At 37.9% G+C, this 16,476-nt stretch overlaps 1 protein-coding gene across 1 annotated transcript in view; it reads right to left on the minus strand.

The window, feature by feature from the left end:
- Positions 1-201: 201 nt before the first annotated feature.
- Positions 202-16,476, minus strand: part of LOC131077921 (uncharacterized) — an 87,534-nt gene continuing 71,259 nt past the window's right edge. Inside the window, exon 5 of the mRNA XM_058015512.2 lies at positions 202-543. Within this exon, the coding sequence (XP_057871495.2) occupies positions 400-543 (144 nt within the window). The 3' untranslated portion in view covers positions 202-399. The remainder of the gene's footprint in view (positions 544-16,476) is intronic.

Below are 16,476 nucleotides of genomic sequence, written 5' to 3' on the forward strand. Positions count from 1 at the left end.
TACCACATAAGAACAATGATATACTTTATAGAACTCACTCTCAAAACATTGATCATTCTCCCATCAACAAAATATGATAAGTTAATGATTTTTTTATTCATCCTGAAGACTGTAATTAGGTTCCACAGCAAAGTTATGTAAAACAAAAGCTAGACCAGATAATTTCTAATCAATAAACCAGATAAAAAGATAAAGAGACCATTGGGAGTAGTTAGATTTGCATATTTTGATTAAAAAAATTCATGGAATTGAATAATCTCATTTGTACATTTGATTTTCTTCTACTCTCCAGCACTAGCAAATGGGTACTTTCCAGTATAAACAAAATCGAATTAATTTAACTTCCAGTTCTCCCTGCCTGATGCATTATTCTCTTGGAGCTTACATAAGAACAAAGCCTTATGTTTTGTAGTCTGGATTGTCTCTCAAACCAAGTTTAGAAATAACAAAGCAGTAAGAATCCCAATCAGTGCGTCGAAGATATTTAAGCAGTTTCTTTCGTCTTTGAATCATTTCATTAAGTCCCTTCCGAGAATGCTTATCCTGGTTTAACCAAAATACAAAAGGAAGACATACATGTTAGTATATGAAAAAAATCTTTGTCGAAAAACAATGGAAATAAAAAAATCCAAAGCACAACTGTAGCACACTATGAAATATTTGTGAGCAATTAAAATAGAATGAAGCTGCCTCCTCGCAATAATCCCCCAGAACAAATATGTTTATTCCATCAAGTACTATCAAACACCCACAATACAATAACTACAGAATCCTTTCAAGAAATAGTCCATTGTATGTTCAGTTAAATGTTCAAGCCAACTTTCAAAACACTCTATAGGTGTTCAGTTAAATGTTCAAGCCAACTTTCGAAACTCTTTATAGGTACAAGCTAAGTCACAGAATACGGCGATTTTCATGGGTGAGGTTCGAATTTAATCGAATTTCAAACTTTTATAAAAAAATCGTTTAAATTCGTCCATAAATTCGGCAACTGCTGGGTCGCGGGTGTCTGCAGAAACGTTCGTGTAAAATTCGTATGGCAGAAACGTTAGCATTTTTTAGGGTATATATGTCGAGGTTTTGATGGATTTCTCAGAGGTTTGAAGGTCGCCGAATACTCCCTGATCAGCCATGTCTGTCCGTTTTGAGGGTTTTTTGCTCTTTTTGTTTGTCGCGTGACTGAAGGTATATGTTCGTGCCCGGCATTGAAGCTATTTTTTCGTGCTTTGTGAGTGTGAACCCCTGCCCCGTCACCGCTGTTTCCCACGCAGTACCGCCATCGAAGCTCTTTGTCCCTCGCAGACTTGACTGGTAATGCTTTCAACACAAGAAGGCATATTAAAAAATTTACTTTTGTGATTTTGGTTCTTAAGATTTCATATTAAATGTATGTCACTTTTTTTTTTTTTTTTTTGATCGATAAGAGGCCAAGGCCAAGAATTTTATTAATTATTTTGAAGTTTACATTACTCCACTCGTGCAGGCGCTGGTAGGAAAGAGTGGAGGCGAGAAAAACTCCGGCCTTGCCCGGGACCACAGTCCAGCTAGTCCTGACTTAATATACAATAATTCCAGATTTTAATACATCAACACCCCGGGCCAAGGTGATCAGGAGGGGGTGTTTCTATTTTACCCCTCCCTTACAAGCCCTAATTTACAAGTTTCAAAAATCATTTGTCCCTTAACTTCCACCTGCATGGCTCTGAAGTTGTCTTTGGTAGTATAAGTATCCCTTAATTGCTTGGGGTATACCTGTTTGGCCTGCATGGTTAGTTACTCAAACACTAGGCAGATTTGTTAGTATCGATCAGTCCATTATCATAAATGAAATTTTATTTGTAGAGCTAGAGAGATACCTTAATAAACTATCCTGTGAAACCTGTCCTCACAAATCGTTAATAAGAGATATAAAACTTAAAACTGAGTCGGGTTTCCAAATTCGTTTATCTTAGGCCCAATCATGATCAACCCAAAACCCAACCAAATAAGGAGTCTCCAACTTACCAATTCTTGTTAATGCTCTTGGATGCGATCCTTGAGAAGGATGAGATCCAGGCTACAATAACAAGAGTAGGTAAATGGGATTCGGTCAGTCCCACCTCCCTTTCCTTATAAATTTATAAATTTATAGCAGAGAGGATGACGGAGTATGATTATGCCTGGCTGGATATAAATTTCTGTCCAGACCCTGAATTTTGCATGTTAGCCATCTTTAAACCATAGTCTTAAGATATGACAGGCGGATAGCAAAATATAGAACTTCAGCAAGTGGCACTAGAGTTACTATCATTGATTTGTATTCTAAAATATATACCATCAGTGTAAGTAAATATCAGTTAATGCATGCGTTCAGATGCTTGCTAATATCTAAAGTAAAATTCGAATTACTGGGTATCCAAAACAGAATGCTAAAATATGTCTACATAAACATTTGTTTTTAGGATTCGATACATTACTATTTTACTCCAATCACTGTTAACTATAGATAAAACCCTATTTACTAGATTTAGTAATCTACTTTGAATTACCAGTATGATCAAACAATTAGTGGCGAGAATATCTCTTGCAAAAAAGACATTGTTTTGCTATCAAGAGTTATACCCTATTAAAACTGTAGGTAAGAAAATAAGATTGTGAGGTGGGAGAGGAATGAAGTATGCATCGGGGACTCAATATTTAGAAGAAGGTCGGAGCAAGAAAAAATGGACATGAACAATTTTACCTTACTTTATGTAAAAATAGTTATATAGGTTAATGCTTATAAATATTCTTGAAAGATAACAGAGAATATATATATGTATATATATATATATATGAATATGTATATGTATATATATATATATATATATGAATATATATGTATATATGTATATATATATATATATGAATATTTGTAGAACAAAATTGTACTCATGAAGGGCCTGGGATGACTATTGGTAACTGAGACCATAGTTTTAAAACTCGCGGACTCGCCTCGGACTCTCCACGGACTCGCGAGTCCTTTGGCGCCGCGAGTCGACTCGCCTAGGACTCGCGAGGTGAGTCCAAGCGAGTCCCTGCGAAAGACTCGCGAGTCTTTCGCTCAGACTCGCGCGAGTCTTTCGCTCGGACTCGCCAGTCTTTCACAGGGACTCGCGGGCCCAGAAAAACGCACCCGTAAGGGTTAAAAACATATTTTTTTAAAATTTTGACTTCATTTTGGTTTTTTTTTGGCTGGAGCAGGTTAGAAGGGTTTGGAGGAGTAGAGGGAAGAAGGAAAAATCAGCAAGAGAGATCTAGGTAAGGATTTTTCTCTTTCTTTTTTTTTTTCATTTGAATCATTTCATTGTTTTGAAACTGAAAAAAATCTTGAAAAACAAGGGGATATGCTGCCAAATTTTTTTCTATTTTCTTTCCTAAGTTATTTCCTCTTTTTTTTTTCTTGTTTTTGAATGCTATTTTTCCCAAATGATTCATTGTCATTTTTTTGTTGATTTTCCATAAAACCCTGCTGATTTTTTTTTTATGTTAAATCAGCAATGGCAAGTTCAACTCCAAGGACAACCCCAAGGTCAGGAAGACAAAGAGATAAAGCTTGGAAATATGGGATTGCAGGAAGCAAAAAGGGGGAGGTCACTTGCACCGAATGCACAAAATGGATGACTGGTCGAATCAATAGATTAAAATACCACCTTGCACAAATACCTGGATATGGTGTGGAGGCATGCCCCAAATCAACTCCTGAAATTATTAGAGAGATGAAGGCCATTCTTGCTGAGAATGATATGCATAAGGAAGAAAGGCAAAAAACAAGAGAAGCCATGGCAGCTGCAATGAATCCCACATTGTCCACTTCGGGTCCCATTGGTCACAGTCGGGGTCGTCAATCACTTTCATCTTTTGGTGACAATGAGGGTGAGGCTAGTGGCACTCCTGTTAGATCAGACCCTAATTTTTTTGTACCACGCAATGTTCCAGGTGCACAACCTTCACTTGAAGGTACAGGATGGAATAGAGAGAAGCATGAACAAGCACGGATAGCAACTTCAAACTTTTGGTTTTACAATAATCTATCTTTCAATGCAGCAAACAATGTGTATTGGGAAAGTTTTGTTAATGCATGTACAGTGGCGGGTAAGGGGTTTAAGGCCCCAACAGGTCATGACTTCAGTGGGCCATTGCTAGAGAAAGCTGTGAAAAATACAGAAGGTGTGGTTGATGATCAGAAAAGGTATTGGAAGAGAAAAGGATGCAGCATTTTATCTGATGGATGGACAGATGGACGGAATAGGACTCTTCTCAACTTCTTGGTGGCTTCAAATGGTGCAATGGTATTCATAAAATCTGTTGATGCCTCAAATGAAATAAAAAATGCAGAGACTTTGTGTAATCTGTTGGATGGTGTGGTTCGGGAAGTTGGAGTTGAGAATGTTGTCCAAATCATCACGGACAACGCAGCTGCATATGTATCTGCAGGTAGAATGCTTATGCAGAGGCATCCTTCGATTACATGGAGTCCTTGTGCTGCACATTGCTTGGACTTGGTGCTAGAGGACATTGGGAAGATTGGATGGGTGAAGAAGGTGGTTGAAGATGCAAAAAGTGTCACCAAATTCATCTACAACCATACTTGGGTGCTTGTTTTGATGAGAAAACACACAAATGGCAAGGACCTTGTGCGACCTGGAGTGACACGATTTGCTAGCCACTTCATCACTTTGCAGAGCATTCTTAGTGCCATTCCTCATCTTAAGCAGATGTTTGTGTCAGATGCTTGGTTGGGGTCTGCATACTCCAAAAGACCTGAAGCAGAGAAGATTGTGAGCATTGTTTTTGATGAAGGGTTCAATAAAAGTGGAGAGGAGTTGACTGCGGTAAGTAACAAACACAAAAGTAAAGTTTATACAATCTTGTCTATTTGCTGATTTTATTTTTTAGGGGTTGATTTTGTACTAATTTAAAATTTGTTTTAATTTTTTTAGGTGACAGAACCTTTGGTGAGGGTTCTTCGTATGGTGGATGGAGAGGGCATGCCAATGGGTTTCATTTATGAGGCCATGGATAGGGCCAAAGAGGCCATTTCACATTACTATCGTGGAAATGCAAGAAAATGTGAAATCTTTTGGCGCATCATTGATCGTAGGTGGACAAACCAACTCCACCAACCGATACATGCCTTCGCCTACTTTTTGAACCCGAAATTCTACTTCTCTGATTCATTTAGGGCTGATGAGGAGGTCATGGCAGGTGTTATTACATGCATTGATAAGATGACACCTGATCCTGAGTTGAGAGACAAGGTTCTTGATGAGTTGGAGGTGAGATTTGACATTTACAATTGCTCTATCTTTATTTATGAATTCGGAAATGTTCATTATTGAATTTGAGTTTGACACTTTGACTATCTAGTATCTATTTCTGAATTTGGAAATGTTCATTGTTCAAGATCTACAAAAGTGCAGAGGGGAGACTCTTCTCATCACAACTAGCAATTGATAGGAGAGGAAAACAACAACCAGGTAAAAAATTTAGTAACTTAGTTCAATAGTGCAAGAAAAAACCTACAAACTTGATTCTTACATTTTTTTCTCAATTCTAATATTTCTAAATGTTTTTTGTAGATTTATGGTGGGAGAATTATGGTGCCGGCACGCCTAATCTTCAAAAGATAGCTATCCGTGTTTTGTCTCAGCCATGCAGTGCTTCTGCGTGTGAACGAAATTGGAGTGTCTTTGAAAGCATTCACACAAAGAAGAGAAATAGATTGTCACAAAAGCGGCTCAATGATCTAGTATTTGTTCGATACAACCTTCGCCTTCGAGTTAGACAGGTGGAGGGTGTTTCACATGAGGCCATTGACTTGGATGAAATTGATCCATATGGTGATTGGACCATGAATGAACAAAATGATGGTGATGATGTCCTCCTTACCGAAGAAGAAATTGCAGAAATAGAGAGAGGAGCAGCACAAGATGCAGAAGGAGCAAGATTGGATGAAGATGAGGACGAAGATGAGGACGAAGATGAGGATGATGATGAGGACTTTGACTTTGAAGAAGAATAATCTCACCATTTAGATACCACAACACCCACTGCTACTACTTCTAGCTCAAGGCCTGAAAAATTGAGCTATATTAGGAAAAATACAAAGAGGAAGATGTAGTCTTCTCTTTGGTTTGTTCATTCACATTGCTGTTTTTCACATTTGTAGTTGGACTTGGACATATCATTATATGTAATTTTGTGAACATTTATATACTTATGCTGCCATTATAGTATTATACATTTTAGAGTTGAAACTTGAAACTTGAATATGCTGCCATGAATGATGAAATTTCAAATATTGCGTGTTTGTACTTTGTAGATCATATGACATGTGTAATGTTTCAATTATGGCACTTATGTTCTCTAAATGCATTAATTTCTTTATGTTTTTTTTGTAAAACTACGGTTTTTTTTTTTTGCCGAGTCTTTGCCGAGTCTTTCGCGAGTCTTTCACGAGTCCGAGTCCGAGTCCAAAATTTTGGTTTGCCGAGTCCGAGGCGAGTCCGAGATTTTCAACTATGACTGAGACTACCAATAAAAGGAGATGTATTAGAGTGAAAACCCTTATAATCGAAGCCTCAAAGCTTAATTAACACTTCCCCCCATATTTATGCCTGAAGCATGAGAAAGACCCAGGAAAGCAGATTTCTTCAAGGAAAACAAAGATTGAAAGATCCACACTATACCTTTATATAATCATAATCACATATCTATATATTACTTATGGAAATATAGCTTCATGTCTTCATGAATCAAAAAACAGCAAAGAGGCAAAACCATCTCAAGTCCATCGGGAAAGTATTGAAAGATCATCTATGCAGCATTCCTATTCAAAAGATTAAAAGGTTGTAAAGCGTATTGCTTCTAAGTATTCTATAACTGCTAAAACAAAAAGGATTATTTCTAATAACGTAACCTCGCCCTCGAAGAATGCCATTTCACAAGGCCTTCATCCTTTCTTGCTCAGCTTGTGGGGGGGGGGGGTGAGCCCAGAGCTCTCTGGTGCATCGGCTGAAAGGACAACAGGGGAACGAGGGAGAGGCATATGATCAGGGATGATCGTGATATTCTCCGCCTCCAGATAATTCTGCAGCCACATCTCACGTGGCGGTTTCTTAACTTGGAGAATCCAAGAGAGAAATAGGATATTCCTGCTTCTGATAGAGCGCAGAGCTTCGAAAGCCACCGGGTCTTCAATCACCAAAATAGGGGAGCGAGGAACTGGGATATTCTTTCTGATAAGGATATCATAGTCCCGTGGTTTGGGAGCTGTGAGTTCTTCATCTATATTGACCATAACCCGTTCTAATTCACCGAGAATGTCTTTAATGAAGACCTTCTTGCATAATTTCACCATTGTGTCCCTATCCTTCTCAAAATGCATTGCCAGGGCTAAAAACATGGCTGCAATATCCGAGTTTGCTCTGGTTCGGTCCTCGTTCATTATGAAATCCTTCCCTAGAAATTTCATTACCGCTCCAACGATCAAAGGGTTCTGTTGGACAAGAATACCTCTCAGCCTCTCGTCCTTAATCTCACCAACGAAGGCCATCTGACGTTTCAGCCCCAAAAGCCTGAGCGTCATATTCATTGTAGCTTAACAGAAAGAAAACTCAGCATTCTAAAATAGGACTCGCACTCTTAAAGCTGCATAATGAGCAACTACTAAAGAGTAAATACAAAGCATGGAGTGCAAATTTCAAGGCGCAAGATCATTATTACTAACGCCTACAGCCATCAAGCGAAGGGTACCTCAACTGTCCCATCACTGCAGGGACATAAACTCGACTCTGCAAAGAGCTGCCAAAAGGCCTTGATCGAGAAAGGAAGCTAACGTATGATGTCCGGCAATAATATTTCATACGGCAACTGAAGCTCTCCAGCTATAGGGGTTCGGGAGATGAAAAATATTGAGGTAAATAACTAGGTAGGCTTAAGTCTTAGAGGAAGGCCACCTTTACATCAATAATATTAGCTTTATATCCATGCCGCATACTTAGATAAAATATGAAATCATGTTTCTAAACCTAAACTTATTGATGTATGGTTTAGTCTCCTGCTAGTCCTCAAGCTTATCTAGACAGGGCAGCAGGACAATATAAGGCTACATTTAGGTGTAGCCAAGTATGAAGGGGAAAATGAGGTCAGATAAATCACAAAGTATCTGTATGAATCTTTAAAACCTATCTGAATGAAGGTGAGAGGTAAGAGGAGATATTCCTAGAAGGTTAAATAAATAATTGAATATCTAAACAAAAGCTCTGAGAATATATGGATAAGCAGCTTAGAGGATTTGAGCAAATAGAAATGAATCTCAATCTAAAGATAAGCCTGCAAGGATCCGAACTTGCCCAGATATATATATGCTTGAAAGTATATGTATATATATATAAATCTATATCTAAATAAATATGTATATATATATATGTGAATAGATATATATATATATATTTATGTATATATGTAAATATATATATATATATATATAAATATATCTATCTCAAGGATATATGTATATACATACGTTCATACATACATACATCCATACATACCTACATATGATTGTATATATATATATGTGTGTGTGTGTGTATGTCTGTATATGTGTATGTATGTATGAATGTATGTATGTGTTTGTGTATGTGTATATATACACACACACACATATATATCCATCCAAATATATTTACACCCATAAATATACATACACCCATATATATATATTAGAGAAAGTTTGAGATCGCACCAAATCTCCTTAAAACATTTTAAAACACTTACTACTTTGGGAAAGTCTATTTTAGCAGGCTCTTCATAGGCAGACACTGAAGACTGAACGTTCCTGAAGAATTGTCTAAATCCGGAAAGTTTGAAGAGGCACGCCACTAATCAAAAAAATGGCTAAGTATGGATGCCCATCCCAGAAGTGGAAAACTTGAAAAGTTAGAAGTCTGGCATGACAAAGCACTTCAATTTCACACATGACATCCCAATATGGCGGTTGAGCAACATTTTGATTAAGTCTGAAAGGCAATCAAAGGGAAAAATCCATCATTCCTTGGACATGAGGAAATGGCACTCGGTCCAAGTATGGGCGCCAAATAGGAAGAGTCAAGGAAAGGGTGAAGAAATCAAAATTCCACCATGTTGATGTTTTTGTTTTTTATGCACATGCGAACACGGAATAAAATACAAAGATATCTTATCCTCTCTTGAACAAAGCCTCTCATATGCTATGCTTCGCAATCAAATGAGACAACTCCAAGGTTACGAAATGTCAGGTCTTGACGTGTGGATAAGTTCAATAGTTTGATGTGATAATGCTGGAATCACAAGGGGACTTACGTTGTACATGAATGCTCAATCTTATCATGGATTAGGATTTAGCAATGAAGCTCTGGAATTAAGACTTACTAAAGAATGGGCAAAAGGAATAGGGTTCAGGAAATCTATTCTAAGCCTAGGAATGTAGGAAATGATGAACAAATTTAGTGGAATCGAACTAGGCAAGGTCTCACAAACAGGTTTTGACACGAGCTTAGTGCAATCATCTATGGTATACTTATTGATTTTCAAACTATTACCATCAAACGTTGACACCATCCAAGTTGACGCTTGTCAAGGGATGCATAATAATTGAAGTTAAGCTTACTCAAATTTCCAATTGACCACACAAGGCGCACTTACCAACGGCAAGAGGCTAGTGGTATGGATTAAGGATTCCACACAAATATATTCAACAAATCTTCCACTCAATCTAACAAACATGAAAACAAATTCTAATCTAACTTGGAGGAATTGAGAACCATGAATGCAAAACAACATTTGAAGAGCAAAATCACCAACAAATTGAACAATGATTTGGATTCAAATAGTGCAGCATATACCAACAATTCAACAAAAACTCTCGCTTACAAATGAGAGACAATGAGGTATCTAAGTATCTAATCATTAAATTCTTATTGCAAATCATTTATTAATTGTTTTTTTTATTTTTTAAATAATCATTAACACTTGATCAAAAACAATTAAATGAGGCTCATTTATTAAAATATTTTAAAATTTAGATCAAAATTGACCCTTGGGAGGAAAATCGCCCCATGTTGGGATAAAAATCCCAATGAAAACTTATTAAAAATCATTAAAATGGGGATAGCATTCCGGACTCAAAAATCTTCAATTTGCACTTGTCTGTACTAAAATCCACAAAAAACCGTCATGAAAAGCTCTGGTGGAAAATCGATAGTCATCAAGAATCCTCACTTAAGTCATCCACAACTTCATCCACACTCCCTAGGGGAAATTCGAAGGTAGTTGGGAAAATTCCCAACACTTAGGCAAAATTTAATCATCCTGGTGGAAAATCAACCCTAGTATGGATTCTCAATGGTGGAAAAATGGGGCACGTCTGGATTCCAAGGGAAATCCATGTCCAGTCTGGATTTTAAGTGGGGGAAAATCATGGGTAGTCAGGAATATGAGGGGAAAAGCACCTCTAGTGTGGAATTTTGACCTTTTGACCCTTAGAATATGGGATTTCATCCAGAATATGATGATTTTTCCACTCAAAACCAAAAATTTGAGCGAAAACAAGGAAACCTATTGGGATAAAGTGCAAAATCGACTTGAATAACTTCCTAGGAGCAAGAAAACAACTCCTAAAGGTCCTGAAACACCTTGGCACTCAAAAATCACCAACGTGGACGTTCACAAACACACTAACGCTCAAATGTCAACGCAACACTTAGCAAGAATAAATCAAAACCCTCAGGCAACCCCTAGACTTAGGCAAAACTTAGGATCACTCTAACATTTTGACATTTTAAACACGCGATCCTATTCAAAATTCAAAAACCCTCTCATCGACAAAGGCAAACACTAGGAAATTAGGCAAAACTTCTACTCTAAAAAGCGAAAAAGTGGGGGTCCCCATTTGCAATGGGGCGATGTGTGAAGACATCACAACACACAATCAATTGAAAATGGCACCCATGTCCAAGGTAGGGCGCCAAATCCAAGTCTCCATGGAAAATCTAAAAAACTTGAAATTCCATCACCATAAGCATTTAGCACCCAAAGTCCTGGAAGGGTGCTAGGAGAGAGGGGTTAAGGAAAACTCCAAAATCACGAAATTCCATGGCCAAGTGGAATTAGCGCCCAGGAAAGGTCAAGGGCGCTAAAAAGGGTATGCCATGGAAAAGGTTAAATTGGAAATTCCTTGCCTAAAGTGAATTTGGTGCCCAAGGAAGATCAAGGGCGCCAAAACAAGGATGGCGTGGAAAATATTAAAATGATGAAATTCCTCCTTGACAGTGAAATGGTGCCCAAATATCAAGAGGAGCGCCAAAATAACTAAGGCAAGGAAAAATGAAAAATGGTGAAATTCTTTCATCAAGTGAGTTTAGCGCCCAAGTGCCAAGTTTGGCGCCAAAAGGAGGTTGCTATGGAAAATGTTCGAAAATCAAAATTCCTCCTCCAAGGAGAAACAGCGCCCAAGGTAGGAGTCTGGTGCCGAAATGAACTTATCAAGGAAAAGTGTGAAAGATAGAAATTTCCTTCATGACCAATATTCCACGCCCAAGTCAAGAAGGTGAAAATTTTCCAAGGCAAAGAGCAAATTGAAGGGAAAGGATGAAAAGAGAAAGCAAAAATTCCCTTTGGTAAAAATTTTTAAAACTCCATTTTAAGGCATCAGAATTCATCAAAATTTCAATGTTTTTTCAGATTTGGATTCGTGAGATAATTCTCTCTCTCCTGGACCCTCGAACTCAAATTTGGAAATAATTCCTAAAAAATAGAAGATGTGAAAACTTGGTCAAAAAAGCTCCCTGCGGACATGGTGAATTCAAAGAGCATAAAAATTCCTTCCTCAAGGAACAAATTTCTAGAATTTCTTCTCCAGTTCCAAAATGTGCCCAAGGTTGGAACCAAGACGTAAAAATAAGGTTCAGGAAGAAAGGTTCAAAATTCAAAAAATTCCTTCCTCAAGGAAGAATTGTACCCAAGAAAAAGAATTCCACGAAAGGTGAAAATTTGGCTAAGTGATGGAAATTCCTTCCTTCACGACAAAATTCTTGGAAAAGGTGAAAATTTGGCGTTGTGTTGGAAATTCCTTCCTTCAAGATAGAATTCCAAGAAAGGTGAAAATTTGGCTAAGTGATGGAAATTCCTTCCTTTGGGACAAAATTCCAGGAAAGGTGAAAAATTGACTAAGTGTTGGAAATTCCTTCCTTCAAGATGGAATTCCAAGCAAGGAAGAAATCACACCCAAGGATGAATTGAAGATAAAATTCCTAAGGCAAGGAAGGAATCAAGGATATGAATTGAACAAGAAATTTCCCCCCAAGAAAAAATTTGAAAAATCCATTTTCGGGCATAAAAAATCATCCGAATTTCAAAAGGATGATAGATTTGGATATGTGAGAGAATTTCCTCTCTCCTGGATCCTGGAACCCTAATTTGAAAATTTTCCTAAAAAATAGGAAATGTGCAGAATTGATAAAAAATCTTCTCCAAGGCAAAGAAAATTCAAAATCTCAAGAAAATTCTTCCCAGATAAAGTTTTCTGTCTCCAAGAGTTTCTCGCCAAGTGGCAACAAGGTCAACACATGAAGAATTAATGGAGCATCTTTCGCATCCAACCATCACATTTAAGGCATTTTGGCAGATTCCTTTTGCATGCAATCATCGCATGTGGAGATGACGGTGCATTTACGACATGATGGGGTGATTTGTGCATGGAGGAATATTCAATGCATGTTGGGCAAATTTAGTGGGAAATGATGCATTTATTGCATTTTAGTTACCAATTGTAATGGGCTGGAATTAATTGTATATGGGCATCATGGGTATTTATTGTAGATTCCCACCTTGTTGCATCATGTGTGGGGAATCTTTTAGGGAAAACCCCTAATTAGGGTTTTGCATGTAGACAAGGCTTGAAGCCTATATAAAGGGGTGACCCACTCATTTGTAAAGGAGAGATTGTTGTCAGAGATTGTTGCTATAAGTTTTGAAGCAAATCACTTAATACATTGTTCGATTGTTGGTGTATTCTTGTGTTGTTTTAAGACTTGCATGGCCTCACTCTCTTCGTTTAAATTAGATTGCTTGTTGAGAAGTCTGTGCTCATACCTTTGGTTTGCAGCTGATTGTTGCCGACTATACAAGGTTAGTTTGAGCCTATTTTATGTGTGGACTTAACTTTGATTATCGGGTGGATGTTGTTCGAATTGATGGCATTCATTGATGATCTGAAAAATTTATTTCACAATCCCTAAAGATTGCACTGCCTTCATGTAGTTGTGCTATGTTGGCAAAGCGAAGCGTGGTTTGATTTTGCACAAGTGATCTCGTCTCTTTGTTCATAGGCTTAGATTAAACTTAGCATAGCTCTCTTAACCCTTTCCTCTTTACTTGTCGCATATCTTAATCCAAAAAATAAAAATAATGAGCTTTTATTGATAAATCATTCGCGACTTGAATCCCTTGAACTACAAGTTTGTTTAAATCTTTTGTGAGCATACGTAAGACCCCTTGGATTAACAGTGAAACACATCCACCAACTGAGTCACGTCCGTGCATAAAGGAACCTTGGAGTTAGTCGTTTGATCTTTTTGCAATCTTAGCATACGGTTCAACTTTGTTCAAGAGAGAGTAAGGTGACCGTTAACTTTATTATGTGTTCGACGTTGTCATAAAAAACATGTCAACAGTACCTAAACGTACCCAACTCCCCAAAAAAAATTGTCGTACCAGCATACCATACCCACGTACCCGTATCGGCAACTTAGTTTTAAGTGCAATCAGTATGTTGGCCACAAAAGTTGGGAGTGTACTGAGTTTCTGCATGAAGGAAGCACGAGGACTGAAAGAAGCAATTAGATTCGTGCAAGCATATCAAGAAAGTGTGGGATCACCTTCTCATCATACTGAATAACCTAAGACAAGAGAGTCTTTTTGTAAAGTATTGTTGAAGCCACCAAAGCAATGTCAAGAACCAACACAAAGAAGAGCATTATTCAAGACAAAATGCAAGGCCAAAGGTAAGTGTTGCAAACTGATTATTGACAGTGGTAGTACTGATAATCTAGTGGCTGTTGAAATGATCGATAAACTAGGTCTTAAGAGAATTAGCATCCTACACCTTCCAAAGTTTCTTGGTTACAAAAGGGGCATCAGTTATTGGTAGATGAACAAGCTTTGGTTGGATTTCAAATAGGAAGTTATAAGGATAGTATGGTGTGTGACATCATGCCTATGGATGTATGTCACGTGTTGCTTGGTAGACCTTGGCAGTTTGACCGAAATGTCATGCATGATGGTTTTTGAGAAGGATGGAACCAAACATACTTTGTTGCCTTTAGAAGAGCCAAAAGAGGACAGCCATAGTGGCAATAGTAAGGCAATGTTAGTAAGTGGGAAAGAGTTTGTAGATGGTGTGGAGAAAGAAGTTGCAGCAGCAACCAAGAAGGTGTTTCTTCATTGTTTTGAATGTTGCAAGGATGTGAACAGCATTGATTTTCATGTAGGACAGCCAACAAGAGAAGGGGATAGCCAAATTACAGCAGATAAGCAAGAAGCACGTGTTGGGGCAGTAGTAAAAATTGGTCTTAGGGAAGAAACAGAAATCCAAGAAAGTTCCCACCAGCAGTTTTGGGATGAGTACACGGTCAAGAATCTTCATGGACAGTGTGGAGACAACAAACCAAAATATAGAAGATGATCTATTACTTCAAATTGCAGCTGTTGAGGAAGAGTGGCTTGAACTGACAGGAAGTGGGGCAAACATTGCAGCAGAGGAGAGGTATAAGGGAGCCAAACAGTGTAGTGCAACTATGGAGACAAGAAACATTTGTAACCCCATGGGTACTTTCTCAAATTTTGTTCATACTGATGATGGAATTGATTCTTGTCACCTAGGCAAAGAATGGGAAAGGTGCACAATGAGAGACTCCATGTAGAATTACGGCTAAATGTTAATGGTGATGAGATGTGGTGTGAAGAACAAAATGTTGAGTGGAAGAAGACAAATCAAGGAGTTAATTTTTGGACAGCAAATGTAGGGAGCATTTGGGAGTAGTTTAATGCAAGGTGGAAATGGATCCACAAGTGAACATGAAGAACCAGAATTCATCTCACCATGTACAAGAGGCACTATTTCACTCGCATGCTGAAAGAAACGAAAGAAGTAAATTGATAAGGGTTGTTGTTACCAAGCATAGGGGGCATGCTGCAAGTTGATGATAGCTTGAAAGTATAGTTCTACTACCCAGCTCCTTTAGCGAGTTATGCTCACAAACATCTCACCCGAGGAGCCTGATGCAGGGGCATCGACCCCTCTTTGTTTTTGTTTCCCTTGATAGGTTTTGTGTGCTTTGTTCCAAAGTTTTTCTTTGCTACAATCTTTGTTCTCTTTTGGTTAGGTTGCCTACGTTTTGTTTCTTCTTGTTCCTCATACAAATTCGGTTATGAAAAGTCATTGGCAGGGAGGAATAATTTGGATGGGGCAATGGTGGAAAAGGGTAACAGGGAGGTAGTTTTGAGTTCAGCAGAACAGAGAATGGGACAAGGCATCAGCTAAGATGGATGGATGCATTTTTTGGAGGAGACCAATTTAGGCAAAAAAAAAACGAATTGAAGTTTGGGTAGTTAAAGAACAGGAAAAATATCTTCAATCACTGAAGAAGACTCGACCCTTTGAAGATCTAGTAGAGTAGGCACAGCAAGTGTAAGAATTGTGTGGATGTTTGGCCTACGAGGAAGAAATAAAGATTGAGCTCTATGTTTGTAAGCATTTCACTCTGTATGGCATAAATAAATAACATTTGTCCAAATACTCAAAAAACAAACCAAGTAGGCAACCTTCCTTTTGTTGTTGCGCACGCATTTGTTTCGACATCTGAAAATCGCTACCATAATACCAATGATCCAAATCCCAAGTGGTCCATGGGTTTATAAATCATAAAACCAAAAAATAAACACAAATGACCCAAAATACAATCATAAATAGAGCAAAAGACTTTGAACAATTATTTGTTATTTCTATTTAAACAAAAATGAATCGAGTAGAATTGAGTGTTACAGATAGCAAGGCTAAGAATGAGAATTCTTGTGACCAAAAAGGGTTGAACACATCAAATTGGTTTGCCTTCAACTATTCATTATCATACCTTCAATTTCAAGGATGAAATGCAAATGTGTACAATATGGTCCACAAAATAGATTAGGAAGCTAAGACCAAATCTGAGGTGTATCAACTACCCTACAGAAGACAATTTGAAGTCTTTTGGTCACAAATGCAAAGAAGGCTGCCCCTTCTTCAAAACACTCTATTGTTGCGGAGACCCTCCCAAGATCTGCAAAATGTTAATGACCAAGAATACCAAAATCCGTCCAACCTGATGTAATGCTCCTTATGTGAATTATAGAACCATCACACTCGAATTATTAAGA

Source organism: Cryptomeria japonica, chromosome 6, assembly GCF_030272615.1.
Source record: "Cryptomeria japonica chromosome 6, Sugi_1.0, whole genome shotgun sequence".
Taxonomy (NCBI): Eukaryota; Viridiplantae; Streptophyta; class Pinopsida; order Cupressales; family Cupressaceae; genus Cryptomeria; species Cryptomeria japonica.